Source organism: Theropithecus gelada, chromosome 15, assembly GCF_003255815.1.
Source record: "Theropithecus gelada isolate Dixy chromosome 15, Tgel_1.0, whole genome shotgun sequence".
NCBI lineage: Eukaryota > Metazoa > Chordata > Mammalia > Primates > Cercopithecidae > Theropithecus > Theropithecus gelada.
In genome coordinates, this window is record NC_037683.1 from 24,577,996 (window position 1) to 24,599,991 (window position 21,996).

Sequence of the window (21,996 nt, forward strand, 5' to 3'; positions counted from 1 at the left end):
TTGCTTTTGGTGTTTTAGACATGAAGTCTTTGCCCATGCCTATGTCCTGAATGGTACTACCTAGGTTTTCCTCTAGGATTTTTATGGTATTAGGTCTAACATTTAAGTCTCTAATCCATCTTGAATTAATTTAAACAGAGGAGCAATTTGGATAAATTTGCTCTGCCTTTCAAGGATTAGCAAGTGTGCAGAACATCACAGTGTAAATAAGAGATGGCAAGATGCTTCTCCAAAGCCAGGAGCCCAGGGATTCTGTCCTAGCCTTGTCACCTACTTGTTGTGTGACCTTGGACACAAGCCATCCCCATTCTGGACCTCGTTTGTAACATGAAAGGGCTGAACTCCAAAGTCTCTTCCAGCTGGGAAGCCAAGGAACCAGAAAACGCTGAAGGTCATAAAGACCAGAGAACAGACACATCGTTAGTATCATTTCACCTCCAGCCCTGCACGTTTTGTTTTTCAGGGACCCAGGTTGGCTAGAGTGATAAGAGGTTTTTCCAGGAGTACATTGAGGACTGATATTATAAGATGAGCTCTATTAGGATTCTCTTCGACTATGTAATCACTAAACCCCAAAATGTTTTCAGATCTTTCCTATATCTGTGGTCATATGTGTCCCCATAAGATTTAGTGACAAAAGGACATCTCTTACCTCTGCCGAATAAATCTATCAGGCCAGTGTCCCCCAGAGCCTAGTTCTTATGATCACAGGTTACTGCAAACAGCTGCTCGAAGAAGACCTGCTGACACCCAGCTGTCCCCAGCCATAAGTTTCCTATTAGGAGACTTGAAAAACCGAGCTCATAGGTGGCCAGGGACCAGAATTTTCTCGGGTCAGAACATCCTTGACCACTCTTGGGCTTCTCTATACTTTCAGTTACATTTGAGCATATTGAGAGAGAGGAGACAGCAAGCTCTTGAGGACATTTTGCTTCCATGAAATTGATCTATCTGGACCAGGAATGATGTATTTATGATGTCAGCTCCTCTTGCCTCCATGGCAGGCATTAGGAACAGATTGCAGAAATCATCACAGGATCTTTCTCAACATGCCATGGGATTTGAAAAGAGTTACACATCCCCTGCTGTGTTCTTAGTGAAAACAAACAAGCCTGGGATGTCACTGTATATTCCTCCAAGATTGTGTTAGCTGCTTCTTTGGATATGTTGAATTAACTCTCGGAATTTTTAAGATAATGGGAACAAGAGCAGACTTAGGCTTCTAGGGTCATAATCTTGTAATCTCAGAGGCACTTTTAACTTTTTTCTGTATATTTTGGCATTTCTAAAATCAGGACGGATTGTGCACAGCGGACGTGTACATTAAGCATTGTATTCCTTTTTTCTTGAATGGCTGTTATTAAAGCATTGGCATATCTTAGAATTAAAGATATCTTCCATTCTACCTTCAATTAAGAAACAAATGCTAATACTAATACCAACTAACTATTACTAACAAAGAAATACTAACAAAACACACTGACTTTGGACGTTGAACAAGTGTCCCATGGATCTGTTTTCCCCACTGATAGTATATAGCAAGGTTAGTTATTGTCTTGAAGTTCCTATCAGTTCCAACTGAAATAGCTTTGGATCAGTTGAGACTCAGTCATTTCTGTCATCAAAGAACACATTTTTGAAAAAGTCTTATGATTTCTTCTGAGTGGATGAAAAGAAAAAGTAAATGCAAACATTTTCAGTGGTCACCTTACAAATCACATTTCAAACCTGGTGTTAAAGGTATATAACCAGTGGCAGTATCTGAGCTTTTGACTTTCTGTTGGATAGGAGCAAGCTGAGGCTAAATTTGATGTAGGTTTATTTTGAAAGTAACCCTGATGAACTACTGGAAAGTCATAAAACCATGGCTTCATTGCACAAGTTCATCACATCAGCTTAAAAATATATGTGTATATATTCATATTTTAAAATGAAAATACCTTCATTTGACTTTGTTCTGAAATAATTCTTGTTCATTATATAAAATCCAAATGATACAGAAATATATAAAATAATGAAAATTGTGCACCTCTCGGCCACATAATCCCAAACCTACCCCAGAGATTGCATTGTTAAAGTGTACATATGTATTTCCATATACAGATATGGAAATGCATGGAGATAGGGAAACAGATACAGGCTTAAGAATATGTTCATGTCTACAACCATAGCTCTATCATCTCTACTATGTTTAACAAATCCATGAACTATGTTCTAATATCTGCCTGTTTCTGTTTAATAATATGCCGTACAAGTTTTTCCCCGCAGATACATATGTCAATGTTTTATCTTTTTAAGGGTCCTTTAGTCATGCAAATATGTGACTGTATCACACATTAATCTGGTTTTGTATTAACAACCAACATATTTCTTACAATTTCTTTGTTATTATAAACAAATCCACATAAACCTTTTGCCCACTTGCCTGATTATTTCTTTAGGTCCACATGATACTTTTGTGCCATTTCATCCCTTTATTGACCCTTGCCAAAGAGTTGCTGTGTTTTGAAAGCTAAGGACTGAAAATTTTCTCACTTCAAGTCAGTTTGCATTTCCTTCCTTCCTTCCTTTCTTCCTTCCTTCCTTCCTTCCTTCCTTCCTTCCTTCCTTCCTTCCTTCCCTCCCTCCCTCCCCCCCTCCCCCTGTCCTCAAGACGAAGTCTTGCTCTGTCGCCCAGACTGGAGTGCGGTGGTGCAATCTCAGCTCACTGCAACCTCTGCCTCCCATGTTCAAACGATTCTGTTGCCTCAGCCTCCCAAGTACCTGGGATTACAGGCACCCGCCACTACGCCTGGCCAATTTTTGTATTTTTAGTAGAGATGGGGTTTCACCGTGTTGGCCAGACTGGTCTCAAACTCCTGACCACAAGTGATTCGCTCGCCTCAGCCTCCCAAAGTGCTGGGATTACAGGTGTGAGACACCGCGCCCGGCAGTTTGCATTTATTAATTCGTTATTCTTGCATGGTAAAGAGCTGGACACCAGAGGAGACCTACACTGTCCAAGAAGCAGGTGGGAACTATTAGTTGAGCATCTATTATTGGCCCAGTTATTTATATTTCATTTAATCTCCTGAACAATAGATTTTGAAGATTAAGCAACAGAGAATCATGTGGAGTTATGTAAACTGTCCATAGTTGCAAAGTCTAAACTCTAAGTGTTGGAGTCTGAATTTAGAATATTGTCTTCTGATATTCAACTGGTGTGCTGTGAAACCACATCGCATCCCAAGATATGTGCACAACTAAGAAAAAATGTGATATGTATCTCCACAAATAAATAAAATGCTTCAGCAGCAAATGGGAAAACATGACTTATGATAGCTGGGAAGATCTGGAAGGCTTCCTGAAGATGAAATTTCAGTGTGACTTTGAGTCATGAATAGAGCCTCAGCAAAAGTGGTCCTCTCAGCTCAGGAATTCAGTGCTTGGCAATTGTGTCACTGCAGATTTTGCTGTGAAGTGAGTGGTCATCAGATGATATTTCTCTGTGGATCAAGGCTCTCATGCCTTTTAGATTAAAAACAAATAAACAACAATGACAACTGTTACGACTCCCACTGTAGCACACCCCTTTCTAAAACAGAATTGATTTAATCACCTCCAGTGATGGGGAACCCACTGCCACATGAAATAACCCATTCTAAATTTAGAGGACTTTAGCTTTACATTTTTTATTATTTTGAGCCAAATGTGTCTTCTGGTAGTTTTAGGGTGGCTGTATCATATGCTTTGGTGCCTTACAGCAGAGGATTGAAACCTCGCCCTATCCTCCTGTCACCCTGGTCAAATCAATGACTGGCTTGAAGCTCTTTTTATCACCTGTAGACTCTAAAATTGTGTTGAAGATTAGATGTAGAATAATGTTGCATAGGTACACTTTCTGGCACATAGTGGGTGCTCAATAAATTATAGTCATTATCATCCCTGACCCTCAGATTGTTGCCCATTTGTCTTTTGTTGCTACAACAATGTAACTAATGGCCTCAATCTCCTCTTCCATGGGCACTCTCCATTCCTGCTTTCAGCTCAGCAGGCTTGCTTTTGAGACACCCCTCAGCATCATGATCTGGCTGCAGTTTACATGTGTCCCTCTTACCAGAAGTGTCGGAGGTTCTCCAGATGGAGCCTGACGAGGACACCATGAATAAAGCCATTACTTCCCTTAACCTCTGTCCTCTCCACTTCTGAAGGTTATGTTCCCATTTTTGTGCAACCACATCATGTCCTCAATTCTTATTAAACTTGGGGTCAGCTAACTCAGAGACACTTAAGCTGAACTCCAGAAGGCAGGGAGGAGGGAGGGAGGCGAATGGAAATGTTTTCTTCCTGCCTGTCTTCTTTTTTTCCATTTCAGGGCCCCCTTAGAAATTGGGTCTCTGTCCTGTCTGATTAGTGAGTCAACAGCTGACTGGGGAATGCTGCTGGGAATAGAATTGTTCCCAGAAAAGTGGCATTTGGGCCCAGCCCTTGACTCTTTCACAAGCGATTCCTGTCTCAGTCTCACCTGCTGATAAAACAATAAATTAGTATGTGGTGGCCCTCCCTCACCTCTTGCTTCCTATCCCAGTTGGTCCTATCTCCAATGAGGAAGATTTCATTTCTGGTATTTGAGAAAAGTGGTCACTCTGACCTATGATTTCCCCTCCAGGGAAAACTTGAAGCACACCTGGCCTTTTGATTTATGGATCTCTATTGACTACAATTTATTAGACAGCATTTTTGCCTTTGGTCTCTCTCACTCCCACTCTTCCTTCTCCTTCCCAGCCTTTGAGCACCTGAAACCCTTCTCTCCATGGCTTCACTTTCTGAATTCTTCTTTGTTTTCTTTTTTTTTTTTTTTTGAGACGGAGTCTCGCTCTGTCGCCCAGGCTGGAGTGCAGTGGCCAGATCTCAACTCACTGCAAGCTCCGCCTCCCGGGTTTAGGCCATTCTCCTGCCTCAGCCTCCCGAGTAGCTGGGACTACAGGCGCCCGCCACCTCGCCCAGCTAGTTGTTTTGTATTTTTTAGTAGAGATGGGGTTTCACCGTGTTAGCCAGGATGGTCTCGATCTCGTGACCTCGTGATCCGCCCATCTCAGCCTCCCGAAGTGCTGGGATTACAGGCTAGAGCCACCGCGCCAGGCCTCTTCTTTGTTTTCTAAATGCAAACATTGGTTCAGTGCCTGTTATGTACAAAGTCTTGTGCTAGATGCCTGTAGCCATCATTTCATTTCAACCTAACAACAGCCCTACAAAATAAATATCTCTATTTTCATTTATACAAGAGAAAACTGAGGCTTAGGAAGGTGAAGTAACTTGCCCTTATGGGCTCTAAAGCCTGTGTCCTTTTCACTGTAATATTCTGCTTTCAATCATTGCTAACATTTACTTAGAGCTAAGCAAATTGTCCATAGTATCTCATCCTCCCAACAAAATTGTTATTCTCATTTTATGGATGCTACAACTAAGAGTTAGTGGCATTGAAGAATTTGCTCACAAACCACATAGCTGTAATTTATAGAGCTGGGATTTAAATCTGGGATTCCAGAGCCAACACTTCATCTTGACTCTGGAATCAGGAACCCTAGTTCTAGCTTTGCCTTTGTTACTAACTCAAGGTGTTCCTTAGAGGCAAAATCATTTTCTCACTCCAAATATATTTTCCTAATCCATGCAAAAGGAGGCTTTGTCTGTTCCTTTGGAAGAAGGGCATTTGGGCATGTTGGAAGAATTGTGTTTTCCAACATCATTTTCTATTTATATTTATCGCTTACTTCTGTGACTGTCTAATCAGAAAATGTCTCTCCATTGCCCAGAATAAAATCCAAATACTACATCATGACTTGGAAGAGTCTGCCTGGTCTGATCCCTGCCAAGCTCACTGGTCTCCCACCTATTCTTTGCACTGGTTATTTCAAACAACTAGTGGTTTATGTTCTCTCCAGTCTAAGTTGGGATGGGCAATTTCCTCTGCCTTCTCATCTACCTGAAAATGCTGTTTCATTATTGAAGACCTAGCTCAGGTGTGATATCCTCTTGAGAGACTACTCTGAGTCTCCAAACTGAGGATTGATGTCCATCTTTTATATTCCCAGAACAGCATGCTTAGTGTTCCTCAGCCCAGTGCAATGCCCCCGAATTAGAGGCTGTTAATATTTCTGTCTGCCTGTCTCTTGTCACTGACTTATAAAGATACCCAAGGCTTAAACTAGTTAATATCAGTCGCAGGGCCTGGTACACAAAATACACCTAATGATATATAATAATGATGATGGCCATGAGAGTGATGGTGGTGGTAGTAATGATAATGGTGATGATACTTTCTAGCATGCATCAGGTGCTACTTTGTGCCAAGTAATTTTCTAAGAGTTTGACATGTACTGACTTAACCCTCACTATAACTTTATGAGGTGAGCCATCTGCTGTTCCCTTTGCATGGATGAGCAAACCAAGAAAAGAAGCTTTTTTTACCAGTATAGAGAAAAATCAAACCAACACCTGTAAGTACAACAATGGGAAACAGTTAACACCTCACTGTGCACTCCACTTGGTTACTTTTTTTTTTTTTTTTTTTGATAGAGTTTTGCTCTTGTTGCCCAGGCTGGAGTGCAATGGTACGATCTTGGCTCACTGCAACCTCCGCCTCTTGGGTTCAAGCAATTCTCCAGCTTCAGCTTCCCGAGTAGCTGGGATTACAGGCATATACCACAAGACCCGGCTAATTTTTGTATTTTTAGTAGAGACAGGGTTTTACCATGTTGGCCAGGCTGGTATCAAACTCCTGACCTCAGGTGATCCACCCATGTCATCCTCCCAAAGTTTTGGGATTACAGGCATGAGCCACCACTCCCAGCCTCCACTTGGTTTAATTCTGTTTTGCCTCCTTCCACTCAGTTCTCCTCAAACAACCAGAAGTATTTTTAAACAGTTCAGCTCCAAACCTGTTACTTTGCTTCTTGAAATATTTCGATAAGTCTCCCACTTACTCTCAAGACAATAATCATAGTTAACATTTATTGACAGTTTATTATGTGTTTGTTAATTTTTTATTTTAAAAATAACACTTTGGTAGATACAGTTATTATTTTCATTTTGTGGGTAAGGTAAGAAAACTGTGGGACAAGTGGTAAAGCAGTTCACTATCGCACAGAGTGAGTGGCTGAGCTGGGATTTGAACCTGAGCAGTCGGTGTTCTGGAGCCTATGGATGTATCATTACTCCATACAACCACTGTCCTAGCTGCTAGGCTCCAGCAGCCTGACTCTGGCTCCTTCCAGTTTTCCCTGTGTCCCTACTTGTATACTGTATTGCAGCCATAGATTCTTAGAACATCTATGCATCTCTTATCTCTGTACTTTTACCTTTACTTTTTTTTTTTTTTTTTTTTTTTTTTTTGAGGTGGAGTTTTGCTCTTGTTGCCCAGGCTGGAGTAGAGTGGCACAATCTTTGTTCACTGTAACCTCCGCCTTATGGTTTCAAACAATTCTCCTGCCTCAGCCTCCTGAGCAGCTGGGATTACAGGTGCCCACCACCACGCCCAGCTAATTTTTGTATTTTTAGTAGAGACAGAGTTTCACCATGTTGGCCAGGCTGCTGTCGAACTTCTGACCTTGTGATCCACCCGCCTTGGCCTCCTAAAGTGCTGGGATTACAGGCGTGAGCCACCGTGCCCAGCCGCCTTTTACTCTTCTTTATCTAACTCCTATTCCTTTAGGAGACTGAACACATGTTTCACAAATAATAGGAAGTCTTCTTGGACATCCTTGATCCTACTTAAGTACCTTCCTCTGTTTTCACACAGCTCTCGTGACTTCTTTTATAATTGCTTTTGTCACTCGTATTATCATCTCCATTTGTCCATCTTTTCTACCAGAAGTTCTGCCATATAATAAATGCTCAGTAAATCAGCAAGAAATGACTTTATCTCCTTCAACTTCACAACAGTTTCGTTTTTCAAATGAAGAAACAGATTTAGAGATGTTAAGTAAATGTCCCCAGGACACAGAATTATTAAAGAATGAAGCAAGAACTCAAGTGAGAAGGGATGGAAAAGAAACTCCTCAGGCTCCTCTTGGGGGGGCACTTGCCCAAGGGGAAAGAGGACTGTGGCTTGAGTGTGATTATGAAGTGATGAATTCTTGGCACCTCAGGAAATATTCCACCCAAGTGGTGAACTATACAAAGAGGACTTTTTGAAAGGCACCTCATAAATTGTGCCCACAAAATGTACACACATAAGCCCGGTCCTTTTTCAGCTGCTATGCAGGTGCCTAACACAGTCTCCCATTTGTGGGGTCTGTTGTTGTAAAATTCCTTCCCTCCTGTGGTATCAGAGGGGCATGGAGAGGACAGCAGGAGAGAGAACTTCTCATGTAGCCTCCCAGGGTGCCTGGGCATCTTGAAGATGCTGGAACATAGAGAAAAGTGGTTTCCACATGGAGACAGACAGCTTTACACTGAAGCTGACTTGTAATGTGACCTGGGATAAAGACATTCTGTTCCTTCTCTAAGCCTCAGTTTCCACATTTTTAATGAAAGTGGGTCAGACTAGGTCAGTGGTTCTCAACTTGGGTGATATTGCCCCCAGAGTATATTTGGCAATGACGAAAGACAGTTTCACTGGGGCAAGGGTGCTATTGAAAATTCTTCAATGTCTAAAGAATTTTGACAATTCACGACTGGGGCAAGGGTACTATTGGTGGTAGGTGGAGCCCTGGGATGCTGCTAAATGTCCTATAGGATTGTTCCCACAACAAAAAAAAATCTAGCCCAGAATGTCGATAGTGCCACCTTTGAAAAACCCTGGACTAGGTGATTGCAACAATCCTTCCTGGCTTTATTTGTCTATGCAGCCATCAGATTTCTCCCAGCAGCACCCTATAGGGCTCTAGAAAAGTTCTTAAGGTTATCCTCCATAGTACAGAATGATTCTTGGTAAGGCTAGTCTTCAGCGTAACCTTGATCCTGAGGGCTCATTCCAGCAATCCTTTATAAGAGTAGCTATCATTTATTAGAAGCTTACTCTGAGCTCTATATCAGGCGTTAGGCATTTCTCGTACTCAACTTGAGAATAAGACCATCATCATTTTTTTAAAGATGGAAAAAAATGAGACACAGAAAAGTTCTGATTTGGGGACATATATATATTTGATGAAAGGGAATCACAAAGGGCAAGATTTCAAAGTTTCCAGACTGGGAGAAAAGAGTGTGAAAGAGTTCATGAAATGAGAACACAGACAGTTAGAAAGGGACTGTGGGTGGTCAGGCCTAGATTTAGATTATTTCCAACTCCAGTGGCCAACTTGATGTTTGCCTTAGTCAAGTAGTGTCACTATTCTGAGCCTTGCTTGAGCTCCTCAGCCATTAAAAGGGGGTAGACAATACATTCAGGATAGTTATAAAGGCTAAATACAAAATTTAAAATATATGTAAAGTGCATACCCAGTGTCTAGCATATGGTGTCAATAACTTTTAGTTGTTCTTGTTGCTTTTTAATCATTATAATAATATCTATTTGATCAGAGTCCAAGGCTGGTCACTTTCAAACTCCTAGGGCTCCCATATCCTAGAAGTAAAAATATTAGGTTAAAGGCTATGACTCTTGTTCATTTTTTTTTAACACATTGCACAATTGAAGAAGACAGGTTCTGGGGTAATTTTTGAGTGAGTGTTTGAAGTTCCACACTCCGATCCGGAATAGATAGGAAATGGTTGGGAGAAGAAGTTCTCATTTGTTTGTTGACATTTACTCACTACCTCAAAGGCCTAACTCTTGATCTGAGCTTCTTTAATCATGGCTGTCTCATCCTACCTTTCAGGAAGGCCCACCTGATTCTACGGCGGCTGGAGAGGGTGAGTAGCCACTGCTCCAGCCTCCTGCGGAGTGCCTACATCCAGAGCCGTGTGGAAACGGTGCCCTATCTTTTCTGCCGCAGCGAGGAGGTCCGGCCTGCAGGCATGGTGTGGTACAGCATCCTCAAGGACACCAAAATCACGTGTGAGGAGAAGATGGTGTCAATGGCCCGGAACACGTACGGGGAGTCCAAGGGCCGGTGAGGGAGGGTATTGCCCTCCGTGAGCACAGAGACTCTCCATGGGAGGGGGAGCAGTATTCTCCTGGATCCTGGGGCCTGGGTGGGCTGGGGGACAGCTGAGGATGGGCCTAGCAGATGAAACTTGCCAGCAAGGCCAAAGCAAATGGTTTCTCCTGTGGATAGTGGACAGAGACCTTTGAATTATTCATTTTTCTCTATCGTTTATTTTTTCAAAGATATTATTTGACTCTATCAAAAGTCTCTCCTTTTTAAACCTTTTCTTATGGATGGCTGTCAATCCTGAGGTAGAAGTTTTCAGGTGGAGACCAAGCGGCCTTTGCTCTTCTTCCTCCTTCCTGCCACACTCTGCTTTCTTCCTGCCATGGACCCCTGGAGGAGACCTATGGAGGGACAGTTTTGACCTGACCCCTAGAGGACACAGTTTTGACCTCTTCAGCACCAGGAAGGAAGCTCTGAGGATGGTTGCAGTGAGGAAGCATGGGTCTTTAAGGACTTCTCTCTCTTTTTTGCTGGACATTATTGAGTTTGTGGGACCCTGCCTCTTCCTGCTACCTGTGAGTCTGCCCAGAGTCCCCTGCAGGCCTGTCCATGCATTAAAAATTCCTATTGTCTCTCTTTCTGCTTGGGTAGTATTTCTTACCAAAGGAATGTTCTTGAGAGACCTCTGTTTATTCACTTATTGAGTATCTACCCTGTGCCAGTCACAGAGCATATGCAACTAAAGACAGAGAAGCTTCCTTCCCTCAGGGAACTTATGGCCCAGTGGAAATTATAGAGAAGGAGTCTGATCATTTCAAGCTGTGCTAGAGGAAGAATGGAGGTTCTCTGCAATCACTGTTGGAGCATGAGACACACTGGAGGGCTCCTGAAATGCTTCCTTGAAAAAGTGATACCTAAACCCAAAGGATGAGGAGAAATAAGCCAGACAGAGAGGTGAAAAAGAAGGGATTTGCTTGCCAGGCATGGTGGATCGTGTCTGTAATCCCAGCGCTTTGGGAGGCCAGGGCAGGTCGATCACTTGAGGCCAGGAGTTTGAGACCAGCCTGGCCAATATGGCAAAACCCCATCTCTACTAAAAATACAAAAAATAAAAAATAGCATGGTGGCATGTGCCTATAATCAATCCCAGCTACTTGGAAGGCCGAGGCACGAGAATTGCTTGAACCTGGGAGGTGGAGGTTGCAGTGAACCGACATGGTGCCACTGGACTCCAGCCTAGTTGACAACTTAAAAAAAAAAAAAAAAGATGGGATTTGCTCCAGCAAGAGGGGATATGAACAAAAGCCCAGAGACAAGAGAGAGTACACCTCTTTCAAGGACTGAAAACTTTTCTTAAGAGTAGGGATCAAAGTAACAAGTGTCAAAAGGTGAGGCTGGGAGCTTGGCAAGGTGAGGCTGGGACCTTGGCAAGGCATTGGAAGCTTTGGAAAAGAAGCTTGACACTGTTTTGGAGCATCCATGACTATTTATATAACTAAAATAGTCAACTTGCTCTTTAAGAAAATCATTCTCACTACAGGGTGAAGAATGGATTGGAGAAGGCCCTAAAGAGAGGGGTACCATTGTCATTTTCCATGAAGGAGGTGATGGTAGCTTAGGGGGAGACATTCCAACATTAGAATCTCCCTTTATGTATCTATTTTTGAAACAGCTTTATTGAGGTGTAATTGAAATCTCCTTTTAAATGATAATTGCACTGCTTCCGGTATACCCTTCCCTGGGAGGGTAATGAGTACAAAGAGGTGTTATAAATTCTTAACACCTTTGTATTAGCTCAAATAGGCTACCTAGCTTGAGCAGATGGGATGTAGGTCAGGTATATCATAATGCAAAGATGACACCTGTGAAGAGAAGAGAGTATAGCACTGTGGGGTTTCACAAGAGGAAAAGATACTGATTATCAATAAAAGATAAGCCATTCCAAATATGCCTATCCTCATTTGTATAGTGGTGAGTAAAAAAGAAAAAACAATGGCTACTTCACTTCTCAATTTGGCGAATGTTGATGAGATTGACAATCCCCTTCCCGATAACCTACATACTGAGGACATTTTTGCCCCCAGGACTCAGATTCATATGGGGAAATAGGTAACACAAAAGCAAACAAGGCAGAAAGGGATTCTTCCAACCTTGGTGCCTGGGAAGCTTCTCAACCTCTCACAGTCTAAGCTCTAAGGCACTTTTTCAGGAAGTTTACTATTATTGGGTTTATGTTTCTCTAAGTATACAGGTGGAGCTTCTAAATGCCTCTTGTGTATACCACTTCCTGGGTATACATGGGCCTTCAGAGAGCTATCAGTTTGCTGGGCCTGGGTCCCAGGTTTTCGGAGAGCTATCCAGTTGCTGTAGCTTTCCATTGTCTTGACCCAACCTGAGGAACAATTTAGCTCAACGGTTGCAGAAAATTACAACACTCAGTGTGCTGGTGTGGTGGTCTGAGCCTGATTTAGCTTGAGTCTGACAACACTGCTGTTCACCAGCTGTTGCCCTTAAGGGAGTAACTTGACCTCAGGTTTCTTATCAACAAAGTGGAGTCAATGCTGGTCCCACCTCAAGGGGTTGTTTCCCAGCTTGAATGATAAAGGAGTTAATATGCATCCAATGCAGTATATAGTGTTTTTGTTTATTTTTTTCTTTTTTCTCCTGACAGAGACAATATGCATAATACTATGAATCTTGGGCAGATATCTAGGAAAATCTGGGTGGGAAAGGCCTAGATAATTCTGATTAAAAGAAAGAATTAATGATTAACAGCTCTGTCAGCTATGTGAATTGTAACTGGTGTCAAAAACTTAACTCAAAGAGAAGTGGTCACCATAGTGGAATTTAATGCAATAACAAGACCCCCAAAGAGAAGTGTGTGGTTAAAAAAAAGAAACATTCTTGACGCGTAAATGAAGCTGGGAGGTATGGTGCCCTGGCATCTGCATGACCAGATTGATCCATACGCTGCCATGGAACTTGCCAGGGAAGCTCATGTCACAATATGCTGGCAAGGATGAGACTTCTTGTGTAGTCTTCACCGCCATATAAAGAAGTTGTGAACACACAAAGGTGTGTGTTAGGGGTGCATAGGAAATCACCCCTAAATGACCTCATCCTTCTGGATGGTAAAGAAATATCTTCTCTCAGCAGACTTTGTGATAAAGTGTGCCCTACAGACAAATGCTGGTAACTACCATTTAAGGAATCCTCATCATAGGGATGGCTCTACATACTTATCTCATTTAACCATGGGCAAAACAGTCATGTGCTGTTGTGGTGATCATTTTACAATTCAAGAAACTCAGGTTTAGGCAGACTGAATAACCTGCCCCAAATCCTGTAGATAGTAAGTGATGGTATTGAGATACTGAGATCTATACTTGAGCAGACTAAGTAATTCCAAATGATGGGCACTGTGTAAGCACGCTACCTGCTAGGGCTACTAAGTGCAGTACCTCCCTTCTCCATCTTAAGTCAAAAACTAAGTCTAACTTCCAACCAATACCTGAGTACTGATTTCCAGGTTTGGAGTACTAACATGAACAGGATCTAGCTCCTGCCCTTAAGGAACTCCCAGAATTTAGCTAACTAAATACAGTGTGATAAAATCAGACACTCTGGAGTCAAGCCAATCTGGGTTTAAATATTGGCTGTGCAATTTACAGTGAGGCAGGGCTAACCCTTAAGAGAAATTTAGGAGGCAAACTCAACAAATATTGCTAACTAATAAGCTCAGGTTAGCTGGCATTTACTTAACCTCTCTAAGCCTTATTTTTCTCATCTGTGAAAGGGATAAATATACTACTTCAAAGACTGTTGGGAAGATTAAATTAGATGATGTATATAAAGCCTTTGGGTACTTGAAAACAAAAGTTCTTAATAAATAGTTATTATAGTGACTTTAAGAGACAGGATCCCACTCTGTCACCCTAGCTAGAATGCAGTGCAGTGGTACTAACACAGTTCGTTGCAGCCTCAAACCTCCCAGACTCAAGCAATCCTCCCACCTTAGTCCCCCAAGTAGCTGGGACTACAGACGCACACCACCACACCCAGCTAATTTTTGTAATTTTTTTGTATTGTAATTTTTCTTTATCCTGCTCAACCTTGTCTCGAACTCCTGAACTCAGGCAATTCTCCCAACTCGGCCTCCCAAAGTGCTGGGATTATAGGCATGAGCCACTGTGCCAGTCCTAAAATGACTTCTTTACATGAGAAAGGGTGGGTGCAATGGACTCTGCCATTGGAAGGCAAGTCATCATCAGGAAAACCTTCATAGTCAAGGGTTTATAAGAGTTCAATAAGTAGAGTAGGAGAAAAAGGGCATGAGGGACAGAGAGACAAGCATATTGATGAAAAAGTGTGCCATATTTGAGGGATAGTGAACAAGTGGTGTGGTCAGGGAGATGGAGGATGTGTTTGGAGAAGCTGTCAGAGCCAGACCACATTGACCATTGGAAGGCACTGGACTGAAAGTAGAGGTGTGACATGGGCAGATAAGCATTTTCAAAAGCCCCTTCGGGGTGCAAAGTAGGACAGTGGGGAGGAGAGAGTTAGCGGCAAGGAGACTAGATAGGAGACTATAGATATTGTTTAGGAGGAAGATGAGGAAGCTTGAGCTAGGGCCATTGCAGTGATGAGGCTGGATCCTCAGATCAGGTGTCAAGGAAGTTGACTCAGTAGGATTCGCTAACCAAAGCCTGATGACTTGGGTTTTATCTTTCCCCACTGCTGACTGAGTGTTACACTGGGCAGAACTAGCTGGGGCATGAAGTGAATGATGAATCACATGGGTTCAACGGACAGTGTGCATGGATGAGGCATGATTTACATCATGCAGAAACAGTCATTGGGACATCAGAGAGCTGAGAATATAACTTAGCTTTATGTGAAAACCATTCATGGCCCTGAGTGTAATTATGCACAAATGTGCTATGACTTTCAAATGCAGGTGTGGGAACCATAGCAAAGGGCATACGTAAATAGTGTAGAATTTTGTGGAAGTGTAAAATACTGGACTTATAGAAATAGTGCTAAGTTCTCTCCTTCTCCTTCTTTTCCTCCTCTTCCTCCTCATCTTCACTATCCTCATCCTCATCACCATCATCATTTAATTCATTGCTTACCATAAGACATTCTTTACATAAATATCATTTCATATACTTCTAACAACTCCGTGATGTATAAATTATCATTTTTTTCAAAGATTTGAGAAATGAATCTGAAGGAATTTAAGAAACTTTCTGGTCTCAGGCTGCTAGTATGTGGCAGAACTAGATTTCAATCCAGATCTCACTGGACTCCAGAATTTTAACTACTATACTCTGTTGTCTCCTCAGGTAGAGACCTCTGGTCTAGTCTTGCTCCTGAAATAGAGCTGCTATGTGACCTTGAGCAAGCCGTTCACCTCTGTGGGCCCTGGGTTCTCCATGTACCCCCACTACACTAGGGGAGATCTATGTGTCACGGATGTGAAAGATTATATCAGATGATGACTCAGGTACAAAGAGCACTTTTAATCTCTCTTTTATCTTCGCTACCTCCCTTTGAGATTGACAACAGCAGGATGACTGTCTCTGGCCAGTCTAGAGAGGGTCACAGTCTCAACCAGGTTGCCGCAGAGCAAGGAGACCTGGAGTTCCCTAACACTCAGCTTCTTCTGCAACACCACATTCCCAGACAACTCTACTGCCCCAGAGTCAACCTGAGTCCCTGTCCTGGCCACACAAACCATGGGATGCTGATGGTTCAGTAGCCCTGGGCAGGTGACAGCCTGTTCATGCCTTGGTTTATCTCTCTGCTACTTAAAGGAAATAGTCCTCCATAAGGTTTTTCTCAGGATTAAATGGGTCAGTTTACATTAGATACTTACAACAGCACCTGGCATGTGACAGGCAGTTTACACATGTTGATTGTTGTCATTTGTGAACTCAACTCCCCACTCTCCAGACACACAAAAGTCTCAAAAATGCCTTTTGCTCATCCCCTCTCATCACTTGCAGGTGGGAGTGGAGTTCCAGCGTGGGCAGATCCACCCTAAATGTCTTACACTGGCTTCCTGAGGCCTTCTGCCTTCTCCCAGAAGAGTTGATAACTCTTCTCCGAGGTCTCACAGTGGGGACTCCCTACTTTCATTTTAGCCCTTTCCTCACTCAATGTCATTCTTCTCCAAAGGACTTATGAGCAACACAAGGGCATGGTCTGGTTAGAATTCCTTCTGAACCCTGGAGCCTTGCCCTGGACCTAGCCCATAGCTAGCACCCATTGAAATTGAGCCTGATGCCTCGAATGAGGAAATCCTGAAGGAAGATCCCCCAGCAGCACTGTGAATGTCCAGGATCCCTCAAGAACAGTGGTCCTTCCAATTTGTACTGTCAATGCAGCCTACAAGGGGCCTGGAGAGAAGGCCACAGCCAAACAAAACCCAAGGGCTTTGTGTGCGGGTATGCTTTTTAATTGGCCTCTGCCCATAAAACTGCCAGACCCTGAAAGGCGTTCACTGTCTGTCTCCCTTTGGAAACTTTGCTTCAAGTGTTTGTACATGTTATAGCCAAAGCCAAGCTGTTCTGTTTTCCTGTTTTACAAGAGTTGGCAGCAGGGGAGGGCAAGGGGCTACAGGTGTGCTCTGCTGGACAGGGAGGCATGTATGCCTCTGTGTGTGTGTGTGTGTTTGTGTGTGTGTGTGTGTGTGTGTGTGTGAGAAAGGGAAACTGGGGAGGTTGTCAGTTTAGATAGTCACAAGCACCCCAAATGGGTAATTCAGAATTCAGATTCTGGACCCAGCCCTGACACTAACAGGCTGCTGGACTCTAGTTTCTCCCTAGTCTTGCCCTCAGGGTCTCTTCATAAACAGGTTAGCCGGACAAGAAATTTACTGAAGAATCCTTCAGCTTTACTAATTGTTTTTTCAAGCTCTTAGGGCCTGCAACTGGAAAAGGAGAGGGTAAACAGAGCAAACTCCTGGAGCAGACGTGTTACTTATACTAGGAAAATTGCTCTGACCATAGCCCCAAATTCAGGACAGGAGTTCCACCTTTCAGTTCTCATAATCCCCACATATCTGTGACGTTCCTACTTAACCCATTGGGTTTTAATTATGCCTTTAGATATTTGTTTTCCCCTAATATATCTGAGCTCCTGGATAGGGCTGTGTTTTATGTCTCCAGGGCCCATAGGTTAAATCATACATTAGATACTAAAGAAATGTGTGCTCATACTGCTCCATGCAGTTTCAAAGTCATTTTTACTTAAGTCTTCTGGAATGGGGCTCATGATCTACCCTTTGTAGTTGAGGAAATAGAGGTTGATATATGGGTTTGTGTTCATGCAGGATCTTTAAGCCTGAGTAGACCATGGGCTTCTTTCTTCTGAGTCCCAGACCAATTCATTTTGGAGTCTACCAGAACGTTCATTCATGAATTTGCTAAGGAGCCACTGAAGGACTAAAGAGATGATGGGTATAGGAACTAGAAAAGTCTAATCAAATGTAAGTCCTTAGCGCTCTCCTCCTTGGTCAGAGAGGCTGATCTCTTGGGGATTTGGATTAGAAGGACAAATTTCAGTAACGACCAGAGCAGCAATTGCCCTTTGTTGAACACTCCATGGCCAGGGTCTGTGCTAAGCATGTTGGTTGAAGTATCTCATTTAGTTGTCAGACATACACCATATTGTAGCTGTCAACACTCCCATTTTACAGAACAAGTATTGAGGCTCAGGGAATTTAGATGATTTACCTGGAGCCATGCCATTAGGAAGAAGCCAGGGTGCAGTTCTCGCCTAAAACATGGTCACTCTACAACATTCTCATAACTCCTCCAGAGGCCAGTGCTCCCATTTTATAAATATGGAGACTGAGGGCCAGAAATGAAAAAGTACCCATTCAAGATCATAAAGGTGCCAGAACCAAGAGTAGAGTGTTTTTTGGTTTTATTTCCAATGCATTTCTGACCCCATGGTAACCCCAGGTCCATCTGCTTTTCTGACCTCTGGGCAAGTAGAGAATAATAGGGGGAAAACTTTACCTCTTCTCAGAAATCAAGGCAAATGCCAAGTGGGTTAGCCTCCCCAGGCAGTTCTGTAGCACAAATACCAGCCTATTTGCTGCAGTTCACTAGGTTTTATGATCAGGGATGACGTAGTTTCTTCACTCACTTGCAATCTATTCAACTCCACAGTCAACGAACAGCCTTCCTGGGGCAGAACAAGAGGCAAGTCTTAGAGGAGCTGTCTGCAAAGATCATCAAGGCTGGCCTTTTTTTTTTTTTATCAGAAAATAAAAGCATGACTCATTGACTGTGTAGCCCTAGGCAAATTTCTTTCCTTCTTCGGATCTTGATCTTCCATGCAATATAATTTGGGGAACTGGGTTCAAATATCCAGATGACTTGGGAGCTTGGGGAAAAATACAGATTCCTGGGCCACATTCGTTGAGATTCCAATTATGTCTAGGGACTCTGTGTTTTTGCAACTTTCCCAGGATGGCTTTGATACATGCCATATTTGGGAATCACAAACATGGATGATTCCCAAGAGCCTTTCCAACCAGAGCACACAGAGTCTGTCCATTTACATGGAAGATACACCAAGGCCCAGTCCCCATCTTCAGATGTTGCAATAGTAAGTATGCAGCTGAAGGAATGCACCCCTTTGTTGGAGTTCAAGAGAATAGAGTTAAGACAAAAGATTTACTTAGGGAGTGTTCATATAAAGGGCTGCTTTTTGGGAAGGGGAGGATAATATGATGAGCTTTCTATCACTAGAGAGTTACAGGTTGAGACTCAATCAAGATGAGATGCAGGTCCCTGTTACAGGGAACAAAACACCTTCATAAGGAATTGTTAAGGGAGGGAGAAATTCTGAAGAATAAATATTAATCTCTGGAGTCAGACAAATTGAGTTCAACTCTCAGCCTCCTCAAACATAGAAACTTAGCAGACTTGGAGCTCCATTTATTTCTCCCCCTCCCCAAAAAAAAAAAAAAACGGAATCACCAGATGTGTCTACCTCACTCAGACCTTGTAAGGAAGACACTATAAATAAATCAGAAAGGGCCTGGCATAGAATGTGACACACAGTAAGTGCTGCATAAAGGTTTGTGGTTTGCTTTGCTTTTTCTTTTCTTTTCTTTTTTTTTTTTTTTTCTCTTGTTCGTTCCTTTGGCATCACTATTAGTTCCCACAAAACCTAAATCTAAATTTAGGGAGAAAGAACTTCTCACTCAACCTTATTTTCTGTTACATAAGACGCTGGGGGTTACACTGAAAACAAAATCAACAAACAAAAACAGAACAGAGGATGACTATTGGGCCGCAGAGGTTTCTGTGGTTGGCTGAGGACATGGTACATTGGGTGTGGATGAGAATTTTCTGCCCCTGTTTCTTTTGAGTTTCCAAGTGAAACTTCCAACTGGGAATGAGCCAAGTTCAGAACCCACTCAGCACATCTGTAATTGGGTTAATGGTATTTGGACTTGTTTAATCTATTCACCTGATGTCAGGTGGATGTCACATTCATAGAACTTCTCTTTATGCTGAGCTAAAATAACACAATATTTTCATGCAGCAGTGACACAGGCAACAGTGGCACTGGGTTCCATAGCCTCCTGCCTTATCACATTCACACCACAGTGCAGAATGGAGTTTAAGCATTGTCATGCTCTGCCCTATTCATACCCTGTTCATAAGACCTTTTTGTCTTATGCTCTATACCTAAGCTGCTTCAAGTTCCCTGCCCATCCCTTGTTTTTTCAGACCTCCATATCTTTACCCATTCTGCTTCCATAGGTATGTATATTCTTGCCAGCTTTTTTCCTTCTGCCTAACTCTTGCTTTAGTGGACAGTAGCAATTTCTCTATTGGCTCCTCAGAAACAGTTATTTCTTCTGATCAATGCCTGATTCTTTTTGGAAGAAAGGAGTAGAGAACCACCTCAGCTTCACTGGGTATGATCTTGGTGGAACTTAAATCATAGTGTTATGTTCTTCCATCGCAGGCTACCCAAGCATAAGACCTGCATGTGGCCAACTAGATTCTTACTCCCAACACTCTGAACTTTGAGTAGAGTGATACAAGAAAGGAACAGCTGGAACGTGTTGAACTGTAGAGCCTGGATTAGATTTTTTTATCTGTTTTTGCTACGAAGACCCTGGAATGATCTGGCTTCTTCAAGTCTCTTTCTCCAGCCTTCCCTCACAGGTTGAAACCTATGAACCAAGCCCTCTCAAACATTTGTAGTAACTTTCCTCTGGGCCAAACTATAGCTGCCTCTTGCAGCCTGTGAACTATGACATATATATTCAACCATGATCTAATACTGTTTTCTTTGGGAAGCCTTCCTTGAACCCTCAGAGGTGGAGCTCATTTAATCATTCATGACATCCCTATGGAGGACCTAATATATACTTGATTCTGTACTGGGTTCAGGTAATATGAAGTCTTGGTACCTGCCCTCTCCTCTGAAATTCCCAAGCACCAGTCCTAACTTAGCATGTTGGAAAGCTCTGGGTTTTGTGACTTATCTCCCCCAGAGTCTGTGGAGTCCATAATTACAGTGCAATGCTCCATTCACCTCCAGACCTCTACTGCCCAGCATAGTGCCCAGAAAAAAAGTTGATGCAAAATAAATGTGTGTTGAACTCAGTTGACTTCCTTTTGGGGACACCCTACAAAGCAATCTCAGCCTTAAATTCAAAACTGCTTTGAGAACTAACCCAGACACTGTTGTATTTGGGAAAGCAAAGAGGAAAAAAATGGTTGGAAAAAAAATTGCAGTGGATGTGTACTTTGATTCAATGAGGCATTCTTTTGCTGTTAGCCTGGTTTTAGAAAATCACCTCCTAGCAGTAGCCATGACCCAATAAGCACTTTGGTGACTGGATGGAAAGATTTCATCTAGGGGTGCTAGTAAAAATCCCAGTAAAAGGGATTCCCATTCCTTCTCTCTCTCCATACACTCCTCCCTTCCCATAAGGAGCCTTAATGGACCCTCAGTGCAACTCTGACATGATGGAAACTGCAAAGAGATGGAATTTCCACACTGGACAGAGAACAGAAGAATGTTATTTTTCTCACTGCAACCTTGGAACTGGCACGCTGCCCTTGGGTGGGAAAAGGGGTGTGTGGGGAAAGGAGCTAGAGTAGGGGGGAAGGGCAGCAGAGGCTGAGATGAGATGATGGCATGCCAGGCCTCCAGATGTTTGCTCCTTGCAGATGTGTCAGTGACGGTTTGACCCACACATCTGGGAGATATCACCACAGTTCACATCTGGAGAGTACTTCACAGGTTACAAAGTCTCTTACTGATGTCTCTAATTGGACTCCCATGGCAGAACAGATACTGTTGTCCCCATTTTATCAATGAGGCTCCTAGAACTGTCACGTGGCCTTGCTTAGGCAGTGATAACAATAACAATGGCAATGATAATGATTGCCAACACTAGTAAAGCATTCAGTAGGTACCAGGCACTGGTCAAGCACTCTATAACCTTAGCTCATTTAATCTACATGGCATGTCTTTAAGATGGACATTTTTATCCCCACTTTAATGAGTCACACAACAATCTAATAATTTGCTTCAGATCACGCAGAGAGCCAGTGGCAAAGGTGGGGGATTCAAGCCTAGGCAGTTTTCCTTCAAACTCTATGTCCTTAAGCATTATTTACTGCCTGCCTGCCTGTCAAAGCTGGGAATAGAATCAAGTCTGACCCTTAATTTCATCTTGCTGCTTATAGCATTAAATAAAGATAGAAGTGTGATTCTAGTTAAAAAGTATTTATTCATTCATTCACACATGTGCTAAGTGACTACAACATGCCTGTCACTGGTTTGGTCAGTAGAAACACAGAATTGAGAGAGAATAGTCTTCTATTTGGTTCTAAGTGTTATAAGCACAGTGGCCATTCTATCTCCAACTCCTGAAATTGGGCATGGCACATCTTGGGCACTGAATAAATATGTGTTGAATGAATGGGTTGTACCT

At 42.7% G+C, this 21,996-nt stretch overlaps 1 protein-coding gene across 5 annotated transcripts in view; it reads left to right on the forward strand.

Annotated features, from left to right (window-relative positions):
* Positions 1-10,652, forward strand: part of ASTN2 (astrotactin 2) — a 981,001-nt gene extending 970,349 nt beyond the window's left edge. For 2 of the 5 annotated variants that reach the window (XM_025359305.1, XM_025359304.1), the window contains one exon: positions 9,798-10,652. In XM_025359305.1, coding sequence (XP_025215090.1) covers positions 9,798-10,035 — 238 coding nt within the window. In that variant the 3' untranslated portion in view covers positions 10,036-10,652. The remainder of the gene's footprint in view (positions 1-9,797) is intronic. The other 3 variants (XM_025359306.1, XM_025359308.1, XM_025359309.1) reach the window with 3 other exon arrangements.
* Positions 10,653-21,996: the final 11,344 nt, after the last annotated feature.